Consider the following 16,000-nt stretch of genomic DNA (forward strand, 5'->3'; position numbering starts at 1 on the left):
TCACTTTTTTCTGTACTGCTTTTAGCGCCATCTATAACCAAATACTAATTTTTATAGTGCAGTTCGAACGGTATGCAATTTGCGCTGCAGAAACTTTTCACATAATCATCCGGAAGGTATGCAAAAGGGATGCGCACTAGGATTAGTGTTACCTCTTTCGTAGTATGTTCTCTTGGTTTCAAAATTCAGAGAACCGTTCGTTTTCGAAATGTTCGTTTGCGACAATCGACATTAAGGAATAAAAAAAACGTTGGCGAAAAAAATGCGTTGTTGTTTAATAACAAACTTTGTAAAAAAATTTAAAATTAAAGATCACAAAAAACAACGCTGCTGTTTAGTGGCACGTATAAACTTTGTCCGTGCGATTTCAAATTTACGCACCAGGATGTACGAAATACTTGACGGTAAGAAGTCAACCTACGGAACTAAACTAAACGCAGCTTAGCACGACCAAAACAAATCGTCTTTGCGTAAACTTTTTGCTTGACAACAACACCAACGCCATCAAATAACGATTTCGTTCTATTCCTGAACAGAATTATTCGAAATGTTCTAAAGCTGATTGTAGCACGTAAGCACACAAATCATAGGTATTTGCATATTGTCCCAACATGTATTTTTGCAGGCTCCATTATTTCGTCCTCCAACATTGGCCACTATGTATTGGTGGGGTGCAATGGTAGGAACAGCAATCGCTGCGGTTGGATTGCTTTACACGGTTATGAAATTAAAAGCTCTCAATACGTAAGTGGTATCGGTTTTTTGTTGTTGTGATTTACCTATCCTTTTTCACTAATTGCTGCGTGGTTTTCTCTTAATTTTTCAACAGTCCATACGAGGCACGTAGCGGTGCAGCAAGACAGTACGTACCAATTTGTTAGATCGATTGCATTTCGCCTACACCAGAAGAACTTATTGCGTCTTTGTTACTATTTTGCAGATCTTCTAGTGCGGATGAAAGCAACCCCGTACTGTGCGAAACGTGTTTGATACCACAGATGGGAGACGCAACAACGTGGATAGAGCTGGAATGTGGTCATTGCTATCACCGACGTTGTTTGAGCATGTTTGCTACCACACATTGTATAACTTGCGAACTTCAAGCCAATCAACAGCAGCAAGCAGCAAGCTGATAAGACGGGGGATGGTGGCAGCGAAACCCGATTAGAACTAGCTTACTGTTGCACTTCTGTCTTACGCTTATTTGTCTCTTATTTGCAATGAAAAGTGAACGATTTTGGTGAGCTACAACAGGAATCCTATGCATATTTTAGCGTTGTTTATGACACGAAGGTTGTGATAAATACTCGTAAGATATGTAGAAACTCCATTTCCTTATCTTAATGACTGTTAGATGGTGGAATGGAAATCAGTCGCGTGATAGAAGTGGTGAATTGTAACGATAATCTGTATCTTATAGTAAAACAATCGAATGGAGAGATGAACACTATTGTAACGAAAACGAACAGGTTATAAAAGAAGAAAATTGTAATTCTAAATAGAATTGTGTATTATTTTGATACACAGCAAGGTATGTTTTAAAAACTTGTTACGATATTTTCAATTTTTATTATGTTTGCTTATGAACTACTACAAAGCGGGACGTGTCTATAAGCAAAATTGAGAAAAAAATTAAATCGATTTGATTTTTTTTTCTGTATAGAGAATAAACTCACTAACCAGAGTTTGTTCTTTATGTTTCTATTCTATCACTGTTTCAAATCTTGTACGATTGGCGATGATTATTGCTTCGTGTTATAAGAATGTGTGCGAATTATGGTTTATAACGCAAGAAACAACAAAAAAAAAACATCCCGATATGTATGGTTGCTTTCTGTTTCGTTGTTGCGCGTACAAAGTATGATCCGGATCATCAAAAAAACAACGAAGTGTATTGTCACTTTTTCCTACGATACGATTAACGAATAATGTTCCTGCTGGAACCATTGCTACAGAAGAACGGAGAGGATAAAAAAACGAATGCCCAGCAGGTTTCATCCGTAAGGCATCATTCTGATATTCGTATGTTTTAAATTCATCTAATATCATACTATCGTACGCGAAATTATCACCTACGCGTTTTATCAATTCGAATGGGTAAAAAAAGACAGCATACTTTATCCATACCTAAAGGTACACTTTCTTCACCGGTGCAGGTTAGAATTGCTTTCGACAGTTTGGACACTCCTGCTTGTTGGCCGTCCATTTGTTAAGACACTCCAAATGGAAGGAGTGTTTGCAGGGAAGTGTCCATCGTTGGCTGGACTTTATTTGTTCCAGGCAGATAGTGCAGTAGATGCTAATAGGAAAGAATAAAGAAAGAAATTGGTAAGGATGAACACAGCCCACTAGCAGTAGATCACGTCCTAACACTTACTCTTCATCTTTGGGATCGTATGTGCTGCTTTGCCCACGATTACCCGTACGAGTATTGTTGGGTCTGCCGTACGAATGGTTTGGCTGAGATTGATTGTTAAGATAGTAGACGAAACCGATGGCTGCAAGTGTTACGATGCCCACCGTTGTAGCGAACGCCAATATCTGAGGGAACACCATTTTTTAAGTGATGTGTGACCCTTTTGTCCGTAGAACAAGGTCTATGGCAGTATAATGAAACGTGCTATTTTTTTTGTTTAATCAGTAAAAGTACACTTTACGGTTTTCGTAATATCAACAACAAACAAATGTGAAATGCATCCAGTTCGCGGAAACATTGGTGAAAAAATATTTATGGCATTTGGCATTTTGACAGATGAAATGAAGCGGATCGTTTATACCTGGCGGTGGGGAAGTTGAGATTTAATTTCAATTTTACCGTTTTTAATTATAATTTGTTTTCTTTCGATTTATTAACTAATGTGGCCTTGTGGCTAATGTGCCCCTGTTCAGATCTTCAACTCGATAGCCCCGATACCAAATCCCATCTGGACTGTTCCCTTCGTAGCCAAGGATGGGTTATATTGCTACACGGTGAAATGGTCAAAAAGTCTGAAAAGTCACCACCCTAGTAAATGAATATCGGAACCGTATCGCAGTATAATCTCTTATCTTTCCATTCGTGGACTAAAACGTTTGCTGCAAACATTATTTCTTTTTATAAGAATGTACTCTAAACACAGTTCATTTTTTCGTATAAAAGGGTTTTTATTTTCCATTTCAATAATCCATTGTTCTCAGTCACTCGCGCATTACCAAAGCTTTATTTGCGCTTACTCGCATTCGTGAAGAAGCTTAATTCTTAGTGGTTTACATTTGATATCAACAATCAAGTGAATGATCGTGTTTCATGGTTCTTCATACCATTGCTTACGTACGGATTGTTACTTGTGTGTGGGCTCGATCAATATTTCTTCTTCACATGCATTACGCAAACTAGTATACTCTTGTGGAAAGGCTCAATTCGGTTGGACAGTCTACGAGGCGCTAGCAGTAGGGTAGCACTGCTTGATTTGTTCATTAACTCTGGTTTATTCACATTGTTACACATCGACGTTTTTACGACGGTGCACTTTAATCTATTGTTTTCCCTCGTCCTTACTTTAGCGGATATCTAGTGGAGTCTGTCTCAGCTTTGTGAGTTGATCGATCGATATATCGCTATTACTGTAATGCTATGTACAACTATCACTACACTTGGCGCCAACGGTTTCCTACAACCCCAAAAACCGTAAATGTATGCATTGCCTGCGATTGTATTGTTATTGTGAGATAAATCTGGCTTTGTGCTCCTGTTTGAATATTGTCACAAACTGTTGGCTCGATACTCTATTTTGTAGTTTAGTTTAACTTGAGCTTGGCAAATGCATCGTTCCACTGGATGTCCGATATGCATGGTATTAAGACGATTGGTTGCTGCTGAACGCTAGAAAATCCTTGCAGCCATACCATCTTCACGCCGTTTCTGTTAAAAAGGAATCACAGCTACGGTGGTAAAAGCGTCTGATTGATTTTACCTGACGTATAATCGGGCATTTGAGCACGCTTTACATATATGTGTTCTACAATCGGATTGCTGCGTAAAGAACACTTTATCGATATTTATATAGCTTTTGTTAAATGAAACAGCTTGTTAGCCGGGTTGTAAGGTTACAAAAACAAAAAAAAAACATTAAAGTATGCTATTGATAAATATTTTCTCTCCGGATGCTCAATTTGTTTGCCCACCGAACGCAAAAGGTGTCCACTTCTCATTTTATCTAGTTATATTGCGTTTCTTTTACCACCACATTATTAACATAGAACTATGTCATTCTCGTACTTCTTTGCGACCTAGTAATTAGTTTATCTCCTTTATGTATATTTTGCTGTTATTCCTTACTCAGTCCTATCTAAGGTATCACCTACTTAAGTAAATCTAATGATACGTATGTACACAGAAAACGATTAAAACACAGTAATTTGATATTAACTAGTCGCATTGCAGCATTGATTAAAAAAATATATAGGGCAGGGGCAAATGTGCACTAAATGCAATACGTTCGCATCGATCCTTAGCATCAAAGGGAAATGTTTTTTTTTCTTTTAAATTCAAACATAATTTGCTTTCATTTGATTTATGATCACCCAACGCATCAAACCCAAAAAGTGGTAGATGATGGGAAATTCAAGCAGCACAGCTGATCCAAACTCAGCCGGCAAACAGCATCGGGGAACATTTAAACTATTCAATTTGACTAGAGATGGAAAAATGTATAAGGCCTAAACGCATATTAGTAATGAAATCGATTTCATCCGAAGCCGGCCGGTTCGATCGATGCTGTTGCTGCTTTACAGGGCTCCCTGTACATATCCCCAACAGTTAGGTGATCTGGTGCTAGCAAATCAAACAGGATTTAAAAAAATAAACCTATTCGAGTGAGAAGTGTTTTTACTTCTGACAAATAAACGGGAGATAGTTATAACGTCATAAATAACGCCAATTAGCCACCATTATTATTAGTAAAATCGATTGATTTCTGATACAAAATTAAAGAAATGCATTCTAGCGGACTGTTAATCGAAGCCACAACACAAATACGGAAGTATGAGCTGATGACTATTTGCGCATATTGTACGTTTTGTTGCTTTGCAACACAGGCCGGTAGGTAAGGAATGGTGCATGATAGGGTGAGGATCAAGTGAAAGGAAAATATTTTTTTAAACCTACTGCATTTTTTAAAATCACTTCCTCATTTGCTTGCCGTGTGCGAATCGAAACAAAAAAAAAATAAGTAGCGCGTAACATTTTCATCATATGTTGTTCCAAAAGCAAAACTAAAGATCTTTGCAATAGAAAAAAGGTATTGTGCAATTTAGTGAAAATAAAATTAATAGCAATAATAAATACAACTTTTAGACGCTTATACATGTACAAATGCCATAATGTACAACAGACGCTCAAGACTGTGTCGAGTAGATGCAACTCTTTGGAATGCCTACGCCACACAGCTGATCGGTGATCGAAGGACAAAATAAAGGTTGTCTTGCCTGCTCGCTCAAGGCTCAGCTCACAGTGACAGCAGTAAAACGGTCGAGAATTTTAAAAAACAAATCACAGCAAATCGGCAACTAGCCCACCGAACCACGCCATCGCAATGGGCAGGAAGAATTGGAGCATCGCACGCTCGATCGACATTTCCGGCGCACTGTGTGCGCTGCCGGCGATGCTTGTACCTCCAGCACCACTACCAGCCGAACCGCCTCCACTGCTGGTTGGATTTGGCAGCCCAGAACGTGGGCCCGTGTGGTCGAAGTTGTTGTTCGGGACGGGATCGTGTCTGATGACGGGGTACACTTCATCGGAACCACTCGTACCGTCGATATTAACACCGGCGCCTTTCCCGGCGGACGGTGCCATAGTGTCAACCGAACCCGGCCGTCGCTCGTTCCGTACATCGATTTCCCAAAGACCCATGCCGGAACCGACCGTTTCTTCATAGTCGATACCACTGCCCTGTCCAGAGCCACTGCCATAGTAGCCATCCTCTGTAGACGGGGAAGAGAGAAAAAATTCAAATGGTTAATATTCATCGTTCGAACTGTTCTTTCTGATCTTTCCATACCTTGATCATTCCACTCTACATCGTGACCGATGTACGCATTGCTAAGATGACTGATTGCTGTGCGTAGAATGAACAGCTGCTGCTGTACGATCGTACTCTGCCGTGACTGAAATACACGGTTCGGGAACTCCGGATTGTTTTCGGTTTCACTAGTAACGATTTTAGGTTGATAGCTGAACAGGATGAGAAATACAATTAGTAAGTACAATGCGTGAAAGGAGTGTTTTTGAATAATCATCATACTTACCGATCAACTGCCGTTCCATTCCAACAGTTTGCGTCACTTGACGGTTGTTCCACGCTGTCCTCATTGTTGCATAGCATGTAAGGTAGTTGGGACCAAAATCGTTTAGAATTGCTCACTTTCTGGCGGATATCCTTCACCATACGGTCTATCATCGGTTCCATATTATCGTGCTCGTCCTGCTCATTCGGTTGTTTCCGGCCGCCTTTATGTTTGCGACGGTTTGACCGTCCACCGGCACCATTTCCGCTGCCATTACCGTTGGGAGAAGTATGATGGGAAGTTGCCCCTGGCATGCCACCCACCGGTGGACCGTTGCTGTTCGTGAACTGTACATCGCCGTCCGAGAACTGAAGTGGTTCGTACTTGAGTTCACGACTGGTAGAATCACCACCACCTGCATTAGTGGCAGCGGATCGTTTGCTGATGTGTTTCTCCGAACCATTGCTATTATCTTCGTCCTGTTGTTCGCCCTCATCGTCAAACGTAAACTGTGAATCATATTCGGACGGTTCTGGATCATTCAATACGATTGGCTGTCGCGCAATGGCTTCGACTAGCGGGAGTTGTTGTTGACCGAACGTGGTAATCAAACGTGGTTGACTTTCGATTCCATTTGCCGGTGCCTCCAGTAGCGTGTTTCCTTTACCATCCAACGATCGACGCATACGACCCAGTGCTGGTTGTCCACAGCCTTGGAAGATGCGATCCGATATAACCTTACCATTTTCCTGTAAAAAAACAACATCTTTCGTTAGGAACAAAGCAAAAACACAAGTGAGAACACTACGCCTCTTTCGTACGTACCTGGAAGTTCATTATCGCTTCCGAGATCTTGATATCAATCGGTTGGACTACCATGAAAATATTGAACGGGCCAAGCAGACGTTCCGAAATGCGTTCCATTTTAGCGACGAACGTGTCCCACTCGGTACTGACCTCTTCATAGCTCGGAAAGCATCCCTTCATCACATTAACGCAGTACGATTCGCACGGTTTCTTTGTCTGTCCAGCGCATACATTACACGTGCTCATCCGTGTCAGTGCTGCCGTACATTCGGCTGAGAGTCGGACCTGTGCGGACAAGGAAGGAACAATAGTTGAATTAAGTATGCTAGTGAAAGTGAACACACGCTAAAAGATTACAAAACACTTACATTGATCATGTTTCGGGCGGCATCGGCTGCTGACGCAAGGGCTTGTGCGTACGTACGTGTTGCTACGAACGATCGCTTGATCTGCACCGACAGCTTATCGGGCACATCACCGAACGGCTTCAGCTCCTTCATGTGTTCGCTAACGCAGCCTAGGTATCTGAAAGGAGCAACAGTAGTGTTAATGGTTAGAAAGGTCCATCAAAAACCCAAAGGTTCAGTATCAAAGCACCACTTACTTGTTATCGAATGTGTACTGTGCATTCAGCACAGTGAACATCTTCTGGAACAGTATGTTAAAGAAGTGATCCATCGTTTCGGACAGGTCGACCTTGCCGTGTGCGTAGTAACGCTCAAGCTCAGCAAACAGATCAGCAAAGACCCCCGAGTTTTGTTCGTAGATCGTGCCGTACGTGCGCTTGAACATTGCGTGGAATTCGTGTTTTGATTGTCCGAGCAACTCTTCGAAGAATTCTATAAAATTTAATAGAAAAGAATGGTAATTAGTGCCCACCTTTTAAATTAGTAGATTAAAAATGCTTAATTTTATAGCTGTTATTTAAACAGCACTTGCTTTTAATCTTTTTGTAGTATATTTCCTTGATGTCTCTTAGACATAATAGCTTTCAAACCTGAGCGTCATAACGAAACACACAAGAAGCAATTTTGTATCCAGCTTCTCTACCATAGACGAATGGCTATAAATCGAATCGCACGAATTGCAGAACGAACCTCAACGACACTGAAGAAGACCGTTCCGTTCTGCTTCTGATTACGTATTCTCTAGCAGTAAGATCGCTGAAAACATCTTCCCTCATCCTCCCTCCCATTTGTCACCCTTTCCCGGGAATGGAAGGATTGACCAACTGATTTACAGATGTGCGATTTCGGAGCAAATTAAAACCCATCAAGCTGATGCTGCCACCCGTGTCCCGCTGGCATGATCTCATCGATTCGCGGGAGGCCCATCCACAAACATAAGATGCGCGTTGTTTATCTGATTTTACCGGGTACGCAGCTTCTAAGAGGATCGTACACCATGTCTCACGAAGATCTACGAACTTGTGGCCTGGACGAAGCTGCGGTTCAGACGGTGACAGGGGGGATTTATTAGATAAAATAAAGAAATAAATTGTCGTCTCATCCGTCGCAAAGACGCCGGGAGGTGAGCCGACTGAATGGACCGGTGCCTATGGTAGGAATCGTTCATTTGCAAGATATCAATCGACTTTCAACGTGATGCCGGACGATCGGTCGGTCGTGCGGTGTTGGCGTAACCCCGTTACGTCCCATTTCTTTTTAAATGCGGTTGCTCTCGGCCGCAAGCGACCGTTTTCCGTATCAAGATTTAATTAATAGCACCAGCAGCACGCCAAAGCCGCGGCATCATCTGTCACGATCGGCTTTTCCGGCACCGGATCTGTATCGGGTTTCTGATTTATCGAAGCATTCATAGAAGCGCTAAATGCTTGTAACGCTTCAAGATCACATCGCGACAGGCAATTGTTAGTGAAGTTATGAGCTGTTTAACGAATCTAGAGATACTTAATTATCTGTAGATTTTTTTTGTTTAATTAAACAAGTCACTTAACGCTTCACATGTGCAAGTAGCCAAATTTAAGGACACTTTGAGATGTTTAATTTTATTTTCTGCTAGTTATTAGCCATTAGTGAAACGGGGTTTAGATTGACGAAAAACGTTTCGAGCACATCCTAAACATTCTCCCACATAGCAAAGTAGGACAAAGTTCAGCGTCTTTGAAAACATGTGGTCACGTTCATCTTTGTCTGGCTAGACTGCTCTATACACGATCGTAAAAATATTTACGATCACCGCACATGAGACGTTGGGTAACGCACTGGATCACCCCAGGAACATAATGTAATGTTCGTACGCACGTACGGATATCGATAACCTCGATCTGTTTTATTTTTGCATACATTTTCCTTCCATGCTTTCTGAAACGAAGCAAAAGGGGAATCTCCCATAGGCTCTTGGGACACAATTAGCGCGTCCGCTACATGATTTTGACCGAAGCATTGTGTGCATGTTTTCTATGCAACGCTACAAAGAAGTCTGAGGAAACGTTGAGTGACATTATGCCATGCTGGTGGTGATCTATTCCCAAGTGACATTTTCACCACAAAATCAAATTCACCATTCCTCCATTTCAGCTGGTGGAGGGAATTGGACAGCTATGGTTAGAATATCGTTTTGGTCAGGTCGCATAACAATGTTGTGACGTCACGAATTAGAAGTGTCATGGGTACCTTCGTGATGCTACCTTTTTTGTTATAGATTTGTTGCGCGCAAAAAAAACATGTGTGTGCTTTTTTTTCTTGCTTGCGCTGTTTCTTTTGTCTTTCTTTTTCTATCGTTCGTTCGGGTTCAGCCTCTCGTTGTTCCTTATCCGGTTTCGTTCGGCGTTCGGTGATTCTTTTTTCACGCTGATTTCTGGAGTAAAGTGGAAGATTATTATTAGATTCATGGGTACGTACCTCGTTGTGTTTGAGCAGCGCTCATGGCTCACGGCTATTCTAGGTATACGCTCTGCCGTGTGTAAAAGTCGCTTTATTTAGAGATGACAATCTTCGTTCATTTCATTATAGATACAATAAGGGAGTCGCAAAATAAATCGACGGACCGGTTACCTATTGCATCAACATCTCCTCCTCCGCTGTTCAATAGTGAAAAAGCTTCCTTGATAGATTCCAGACCAATTCAAAAATTGCCGGTGATGCCAGGGATTCCATCAAAATTGCAGTTAGGAAAGCATACAGGACCATCATCATCCTCACACTCCCTTCCAACCCGAACACTGCCGGTAAAGCCAGAGATTCTATCAAAATTGCAGTTAGGAAAGCATACAGGACCATCATCATCCTCACACTCCCTTCCAACTCGAACACTGCCGGTCACGCCAGTGACGGTAACGCCAACAAAATTGCAATCAGGAAAACATACAGTACCATCATCATGCTCCCCTACTCCTATATTTGATCAAAACTCTTTACTTAATTCTCCACGTCTTATCCAAAAATCCATAGCATCAAAGAAGTCACAAAAAAGATCTTCAACATCGCTTAGTTTTGATCCTCCACAAAAAAAAGTTGCATGCGTTACCAATCCTTGTTCTCCTACTAGTAATTCCTTAAACAATACTGCGACCATTTCTTCGCTCCAAGCTAATCGAATAGAGCGAAAGCTGGATGTAATATGCGAAGCATTACGAGAAATAACTCCCGAAATCCGCATAATAATGAATAGCGTTTGTGCCAAAGAGCATACTTTGCCACATAACTTTGACATTGAAAAAATATGGAACGAATCTTCTCTTATTGAATTTAACAGTCGATTAGAAAAAGATACGTTGTTTATGGGCCACACAATAACACAACTAGGGAAAATAGTAGGCTGCATAACTGATGTGGACAAAAGATTAAAAATTGTGTTAGATTTGTTATTTGACAACTATTTTTTGAGAAAATGTAGTTGGACAGGACGCGGTATTCGTCAGAAGAAAGTACAACTTTCACAATACACATATGTGCTACATTTGTTCAAGTTTGTAGGAGGAACGAAGTTCCTCGATTTAACGGACGAACATGTTAAGAATTTTTTTGTAAATAAGTTGTATAACTGTGGGCCAAAACACGAAGATAAAGGAGTACAATGCACGGTAGTGTCATCAAGAGATAGCGACAGCGAAAATTTAGACATAGAATATGAAGACTAATTGTTGATTACCTTTATTTTTTTCATAAGGAACGGCCAAGCCGTATTTTTGGATTACTTGTATTAAATGAACTTAAATAAAGAATTGAACTAACAATAATGCCATCGTTTCGATTTGATTTATTACATTAGTCGATTTGATTTGATCACATTAGTATAAATTCACATCCTTCCCTCTTACTATCACCTATACTATCAGTGTGTGTAAGAGTGGGCTTAAATGATACGTTTTTCCTCTATCCAAAGAAACTGCTACCAACTTACACTTAACATCGTTTAACGCTACCTTTTCCGTCTCAACTGCTACATCTGTTAATTTGAAATCAAAATTATAAATAACATCGGCGCTTAAAGGATAGGAAAATGACGATTGCTTAATTAGCAATTTGTATCCTTCTATAATAATTGTACCGTTTTCAATGAATGCTGTGCTATATTTAAAGACATCATTTTCGATTGTTAAAAAAAACCATTCCTATTTCCTGTCCTTAATACGAAATTTGGTTTTACTTGCAAAATTACTTCATTTTTTTTGTATTTTAAGTGTGGATATTCTGATCTGTCTTTACTCATTTCATTTTCGACTTGGTTCAGCTCAGTTAACCTGCAAATAACCTGACTCAAAGTCCTGTGCCCCGTTCTAATCAATTTTTTTATGAATTGCAACCTGTTTTCAAAAGGATAAGACGAAATCGTTGGAAGGGCCCCGAACATTGTTACATCTGCTTCAATGTGCAATAAATTATGAACATTACTAGTCAAGTACTTTCTATCGTAAACATCGCTATAATCAACAACAAATTTTTCTAATAATTTACCCGCGTGTTTCCAGTAGCTAGCAAAATGTTGACTTGAAAATAAAGTAATAGCTACATAAAAAAGTTTGAAATGATGGTAAGCTGCATCACTAATTCGTCCTTTAAGGAACGGTATTCCAATATGGTTTAAAAAAGTGCGGTACTCGGTACCCTTCCAATATGCTACATGTTGCAGCGGTCTAACGACACGATGAATTTCAGCTGGTAACTCTATACTAACCAAAGTTTTTGAAAATTCTGAAATTTCTTCATGATTCCATTTTTCAAACGGAGATAAAGCTCCTACTGTGTAGCCTTTCAATAATTTTCGTATTATTCCTAAATGGATTATGTGCAATTCGTCTGCCACTAAAATTTGTTTAACTACATCTAATCCTTTTACGTCTAAAAGTGGTGTCAATTTTTTTTGATGCCCTATGATGTAATTTCCACCTCTAAATTCAGCATCCGTCCGCTCGGCAGCTACTCCTTCGAAAATAATCTTTCGTCCTGCTTTGCAATATCTTCCCGCAATTTTGCATTTTGTACAGCCTTGATAACCGTTGTGAGCTGCTACTCCTGAAATATCAACAAAACGGTTGTAAGCATTTCACAAAAATATATACTTTTATAAATACCTTTTATGAATGTTCGTGCCGGGGTATCAGCAATAAATGCTCTTAAACATATGTTGATCTTCTTTCGGTTGATCACAATTCCTTCTTCTATTGCGTGGTTCAAATCAACTACTAGAGGCCGTAGGTAGTCCTCCACATTGTGTGGTTTCGACGATCCGCAATATATTCCTAACGTTAAGATAGGAACTTCCGGCTGTTCGTAAAGCTGCATCATAATTGGCCAAAATTCGGTGGGAGAACTGTTATGTAAAGGAAGGCCGTCCACGAAGAGATTAATAACGAACACATCAACGGAAGGGGTAATAGATCTAAAATGAAACATATCGTTTATATATTTGTAGATAATGGAAAAAATAGCAAAGAATACCCCCAACAACATGGGATACTTACCGAAAATGATGCTTTAAAGATTTTTCGATTCCCTGGTACCACATCTCTCCTCCCGAAACTGTCGTAATCTCTTTTCCTACCGCCTTTGGCGTCTTTAATAATGTCCTTGGATCTTGTGGGATATGCAGACCATCAATATCCGACAATATTAACAATAATTCCTTTAAAGCCACATGGGTTACTCTATGTGATAGAGCCCAAATTCGCAGTTTTCTAACAAACAGATTTGACTCATCTTCGATAAACTCATTTTCATCCTCATGCTGCTCATCGTCATTCATTTGTGGTAGATCTAGGAAATCCACATCCTCGTCTACATCATCGACGTTGCTTAAGAGTTCTTCCTCTAAAAACATTTCACCTTCATCCGGCATATCTTCGAGGTACTCTTCAACATAAGAAGGGGGCTGTGTTACTGAAGCTATGAAACAATATTCATTAATTACTTTCATCATTAGTTACATTAGTTACATAATAACAAATACCTGGAGTATTTTGCTGTATGCTTGGTTCACCTTGATGCTCATCACCACATTGCCGTTCATAATGTGCCCACAATGCTTTGCCCAACTTGTTGACCATACCGGATTTCTTTACTCTTTTCACGTTTTCCATGATTTACACCGAAAAAACTACGAATCACAGCACTGTTGTGTTTTGAAAACGCGTAGGATAAACTCAGAAGACAATTGATATTTAATTTTTCGACTCTAGCAAAATTTGCGTGCAGCACGTTTGAATTTTTTGGCGCGTTTTTGATGGTGTCTGTAATTTTTCTGTGTCAACTTTGATAATCATCATTCTCACTCTGTCTATTCATCTTCCATCTCTTTCTCTCGACACATCAACCGCATGCCTTGAAATCACCACAACCCCCCGCAGCATGCTCCTGTATTTTTGTACCCCTCGTGCCTACAAGATAGCTGTCAATTGTTATTTGGGTTGTGGGTTGTTACCATTGTGCTGTCGTTGGAGGATCGAATTTAGTTATTCACCAAACGTGCCATAACACCGATCGGCACGTCTGCAAACAGTCTGCCGCGTAGGATGAACTTACGCTGGCCCTTGTTAACTTACCATCCCACATATTAACCACTATAATCAAGTTTGCGACGATAAAACGAAGCAATAATATTCCCATCAGATAAATTGATATGACATTCAGCTTCATTCTGATGACAAATCGAACGAAAATGCTTTTAAGGATAGCGAAGCGAAGCTGTGATAGGAAGCAATGGGACAGAGACAAATTAGAACCGACATCGAAAATCGCAAAGTGTCAATCGTGTAGAACCACCGCCAACAGCTTCGAAACGAGTTCTCCCACACTGATAAATAAATTGGAAGCAACAGTGACTCGCCGAATGGACGCTGGCCAGTTGCTACTTCAGCGTTAAGTGCAACATTCACAGGTTGCGACACATACACACGCACACAGGCCCGGACGTTTCGGTGGAACCGTGTGCGAATCTGACGTCATTTCGGGTGGAAGTTTGGCAGTCACTTCTTAGCTTGTCGTGGACAATAATATGAAATGCCTGCTCGAAAAGGTAAAGGCGACCTTCCACCGGGATAGTGTATAGGAATGTTAAGCGGTCGTTCAAATTGGATGCTTGATTGTTTTAAATTGCAACTCGAATCCTATCGATCTTTTCGCTCATCATCTCACATGATCCATTTTGATTGAGTCAACAAATTGAATCTGCAGTCTAGAAGCATATTATGTGTGTGGCGATTTTACCTATTTTATTATTGGAAGTATTACCTTCCAAACAAAATAAGTCGATTGAATCTCTTTGATAAATGGTCACTTGAAGACCTTTTGAAGCTCAAGCGGAAACGTAGCGAGATGCGATCAAAGTCCACGATTGCAACAAAAGTCGTAGATATCAGCGAAAGGAGTTTCGCACTTTACAATCAACATAGACAGCGGTCACATCCGATCGAAGATAAACGTCCACCCCCCCCTTAACGACTCTGGTAGGAAATACCAAGCCATCGAGTAACATCGACAACCCACGAACTGAAACTTCTGTAGGAAAGATTAAAAAACAAAAAGACGCACAAAGAAATAGGCCCGTGGGCTCCTGCTTCGATTGACCATACATTCCAAAATGAACCAAACACGGTCCAACGTTACGGCCACAAACACTGAACACCACGGTTCCCATCGTTTGTCATTATTAGCAACCAAATTAACATATTATTTCAATTATCCGGATGAAATATGCAAACAGAGTCGACGAAACGTACCACGGTTCCCGGTCGTGGCTGCGTCGTAGTCTGGATGGTGAGAGACAGCTAGTTTGGAGGTACGAAGGAATGATAGAGCAAAATTTGTCCCGTACCCGCAGTTTGTGCGCTATCCCATACCCAGCTTAGGTAAGGGTGTGGGCAGATTAGGCATTGTTTCTTAAGCATTCATTGGGTACGAACGGGAGAATGGGGTTTTGGGCTTCGTGTGTCCATGCTTTTGTTTTATGGTGATTTCTTTAGGAAGAATTACAACATGACAGGTTGCTCATCGCTTTTCCTTGTTGCCGTATCGCAGTCACAGCCTGGTTAACGGGGGCACCCAGTACACGAGAGAGGCATGGGCAATAAGGCACCTGTTAACGCAACGGAAGCCCCTGGCCAAATATGGTTGCTGACAAACAAAACAAGTTTTGGTGAAGGGTACAGGTAGGCTGCACACCGGTTCGTTACCTCGGCACGAAAGGCATCTCTTTGCATCTGTTTGAAAACGTAAATTTAGGAATCATCGTTAATGAGAAATCTTCAGGAAGTCTCTGCAGAAGCGTCAAAGGAGGATTTCAAACACCGAACACAGAAACTAATGACCAACGATAGTGAAACCAGACATTAGCAAGTGGAGCTTTATATTTGTTCGCTTTTGGAGAACTGTCCCTCTTGTGTTTGAGTACCATTTTTATCTATTTATGACGATTTTCACCAACATGTGTGAGGGTTTTCGTTACTACAATTCTTTACCCAATATGG

At 40.7% G+C, this 16,000-nt stretch overlaps 5 protein-coding genes across 5 annotated transcripts in view; 2 read left to right on the forward strand and 3 right to left on the reverse strand.

Annotated features, from left to right (window-relative positions):
* The first annotated feature begins 447 nt into the window (after positions 1–447).
* LOC125761744 (uncharacterized) lies at positions 448–1,855 on the forward strand. Its single transcript, XM_049423196.1, has 4 exons — positions 448–571; positions 626–744; positions 830–862; positions 941–1,855. The coding sequence occupies exons 2-4, from the start codon at positions 659–661 to the stop codon at positions 1,131–1,133; spliced, it is 312 nt and encodes a 103-aa protein (XP_049279153.1). The 5' UTR covers positions 448–571; positions 626–658; the 3' UTR covers positions 1,134–1,855.
* Positions 1,533–2,727, reverse strand: LOC125761743 (RING finger protein 122-like). The gene is made up of 2 exons (XM_049423194.1): positions 2,378–2,727; positions 1,533–2,299 (listed from the first exon to the last, which is right to left on the reverse strand). Exons 1-2 carry the CDS (start codon positions 2,554–2,556, stop codon positions 2,158–2,160), a joined length of 321 nt encoding a protein of 106 aa, XP_049279151.1. The 5' UTR covers positions 2,557–2,727; the 3' UTR covers positions 1,533–2,157.
* Positions 2,728–3,123: 396 nt separating this feature from the next.
* LOC125761698 (glypican-6) overlaps positions 3,124–16,000 on the reverse strand; it is a 62,560-nt gene continuing 49,683 nt past the window's right edge. The window contains exons 3-8 of the mRNA XM_049423134.1: positions 7,679–7,913; positions 7,443–7,599; positions 7,093–7,359; positions 6,289–7,016; positions 6,042–6,214; positions 3,124–5,964 (exon numbers count right to left, since the gene is read on the reverse strand). Coding sequence (XP_049279091.1) covers positions 5,531–5,964; positions 6,042–6,214; positions 6,289–7,016; positions 7,093–7,359; positions 7,443–7,599; positions 7,679–7,913 — 1,994 coding nt within the window. The 3' untranslated portion in view covers positions 3,124–5,530. The remainder of the gene's footprint in view (positions 5,965–6,041; positions 6,215–6,288; positions 7,017–7,092; positions 7,360–7,442; positions 7,600–7,678; positions 7,914–16,000) is intronic.
* Positions 9,562–11,324, forward strand: LOC125761721 (uncharacterized). The gene is made up of 2 exons (XM_049423167.1): positions 9,562–9,981; positions 10,050–11,324. The coding sequence occupies exons 1-2, from the start codon at positions 9,927–9,929 to the stop codon at positions 11,174–11,176; spliced, it is 1,182 nt and encodes a 393-aa protein (XP_049279124.1). The 5' UTR covers positions 9,562–9,926; the 3' UTR covers positions 11,177–11,324.
* Positions 11,346–13,944, reverse strand: LOC125761706 (uncharacterized). The gene is made up of 4 exons (XM_049423150.1): positions 13,486–13,944; positions 13,001–13,421; positions 12,611–12,918; positions 11,346–12,551 (listed from the first exon to the last, which is right to left on the reverse strand). Exons 1-4 carry the CDS (start codon positions 13,613–13,615, stop codon positions 11,635–11,637), a joined length of 1,776 nt encoding a protein of 591 aa, XP_049279107.1. The 5' UTR covers positions 13,616–13,944; the 3' UTR covers positions 11,346–11,634.

This window comes from Anopheles funestus, chromosome 2RL (genome assembly GCF_943734845.2).
Source record: "Anopheles funestus chromosome 2RL, idAnoFuneDA-416_04, whole genome shotgun sequence".
Lineage (NCBI taxonomy): Eukaryota > Metazoa > Arthropoda > Insecta > Diptera > Culicidae > Anopheles > Anopheles funestus.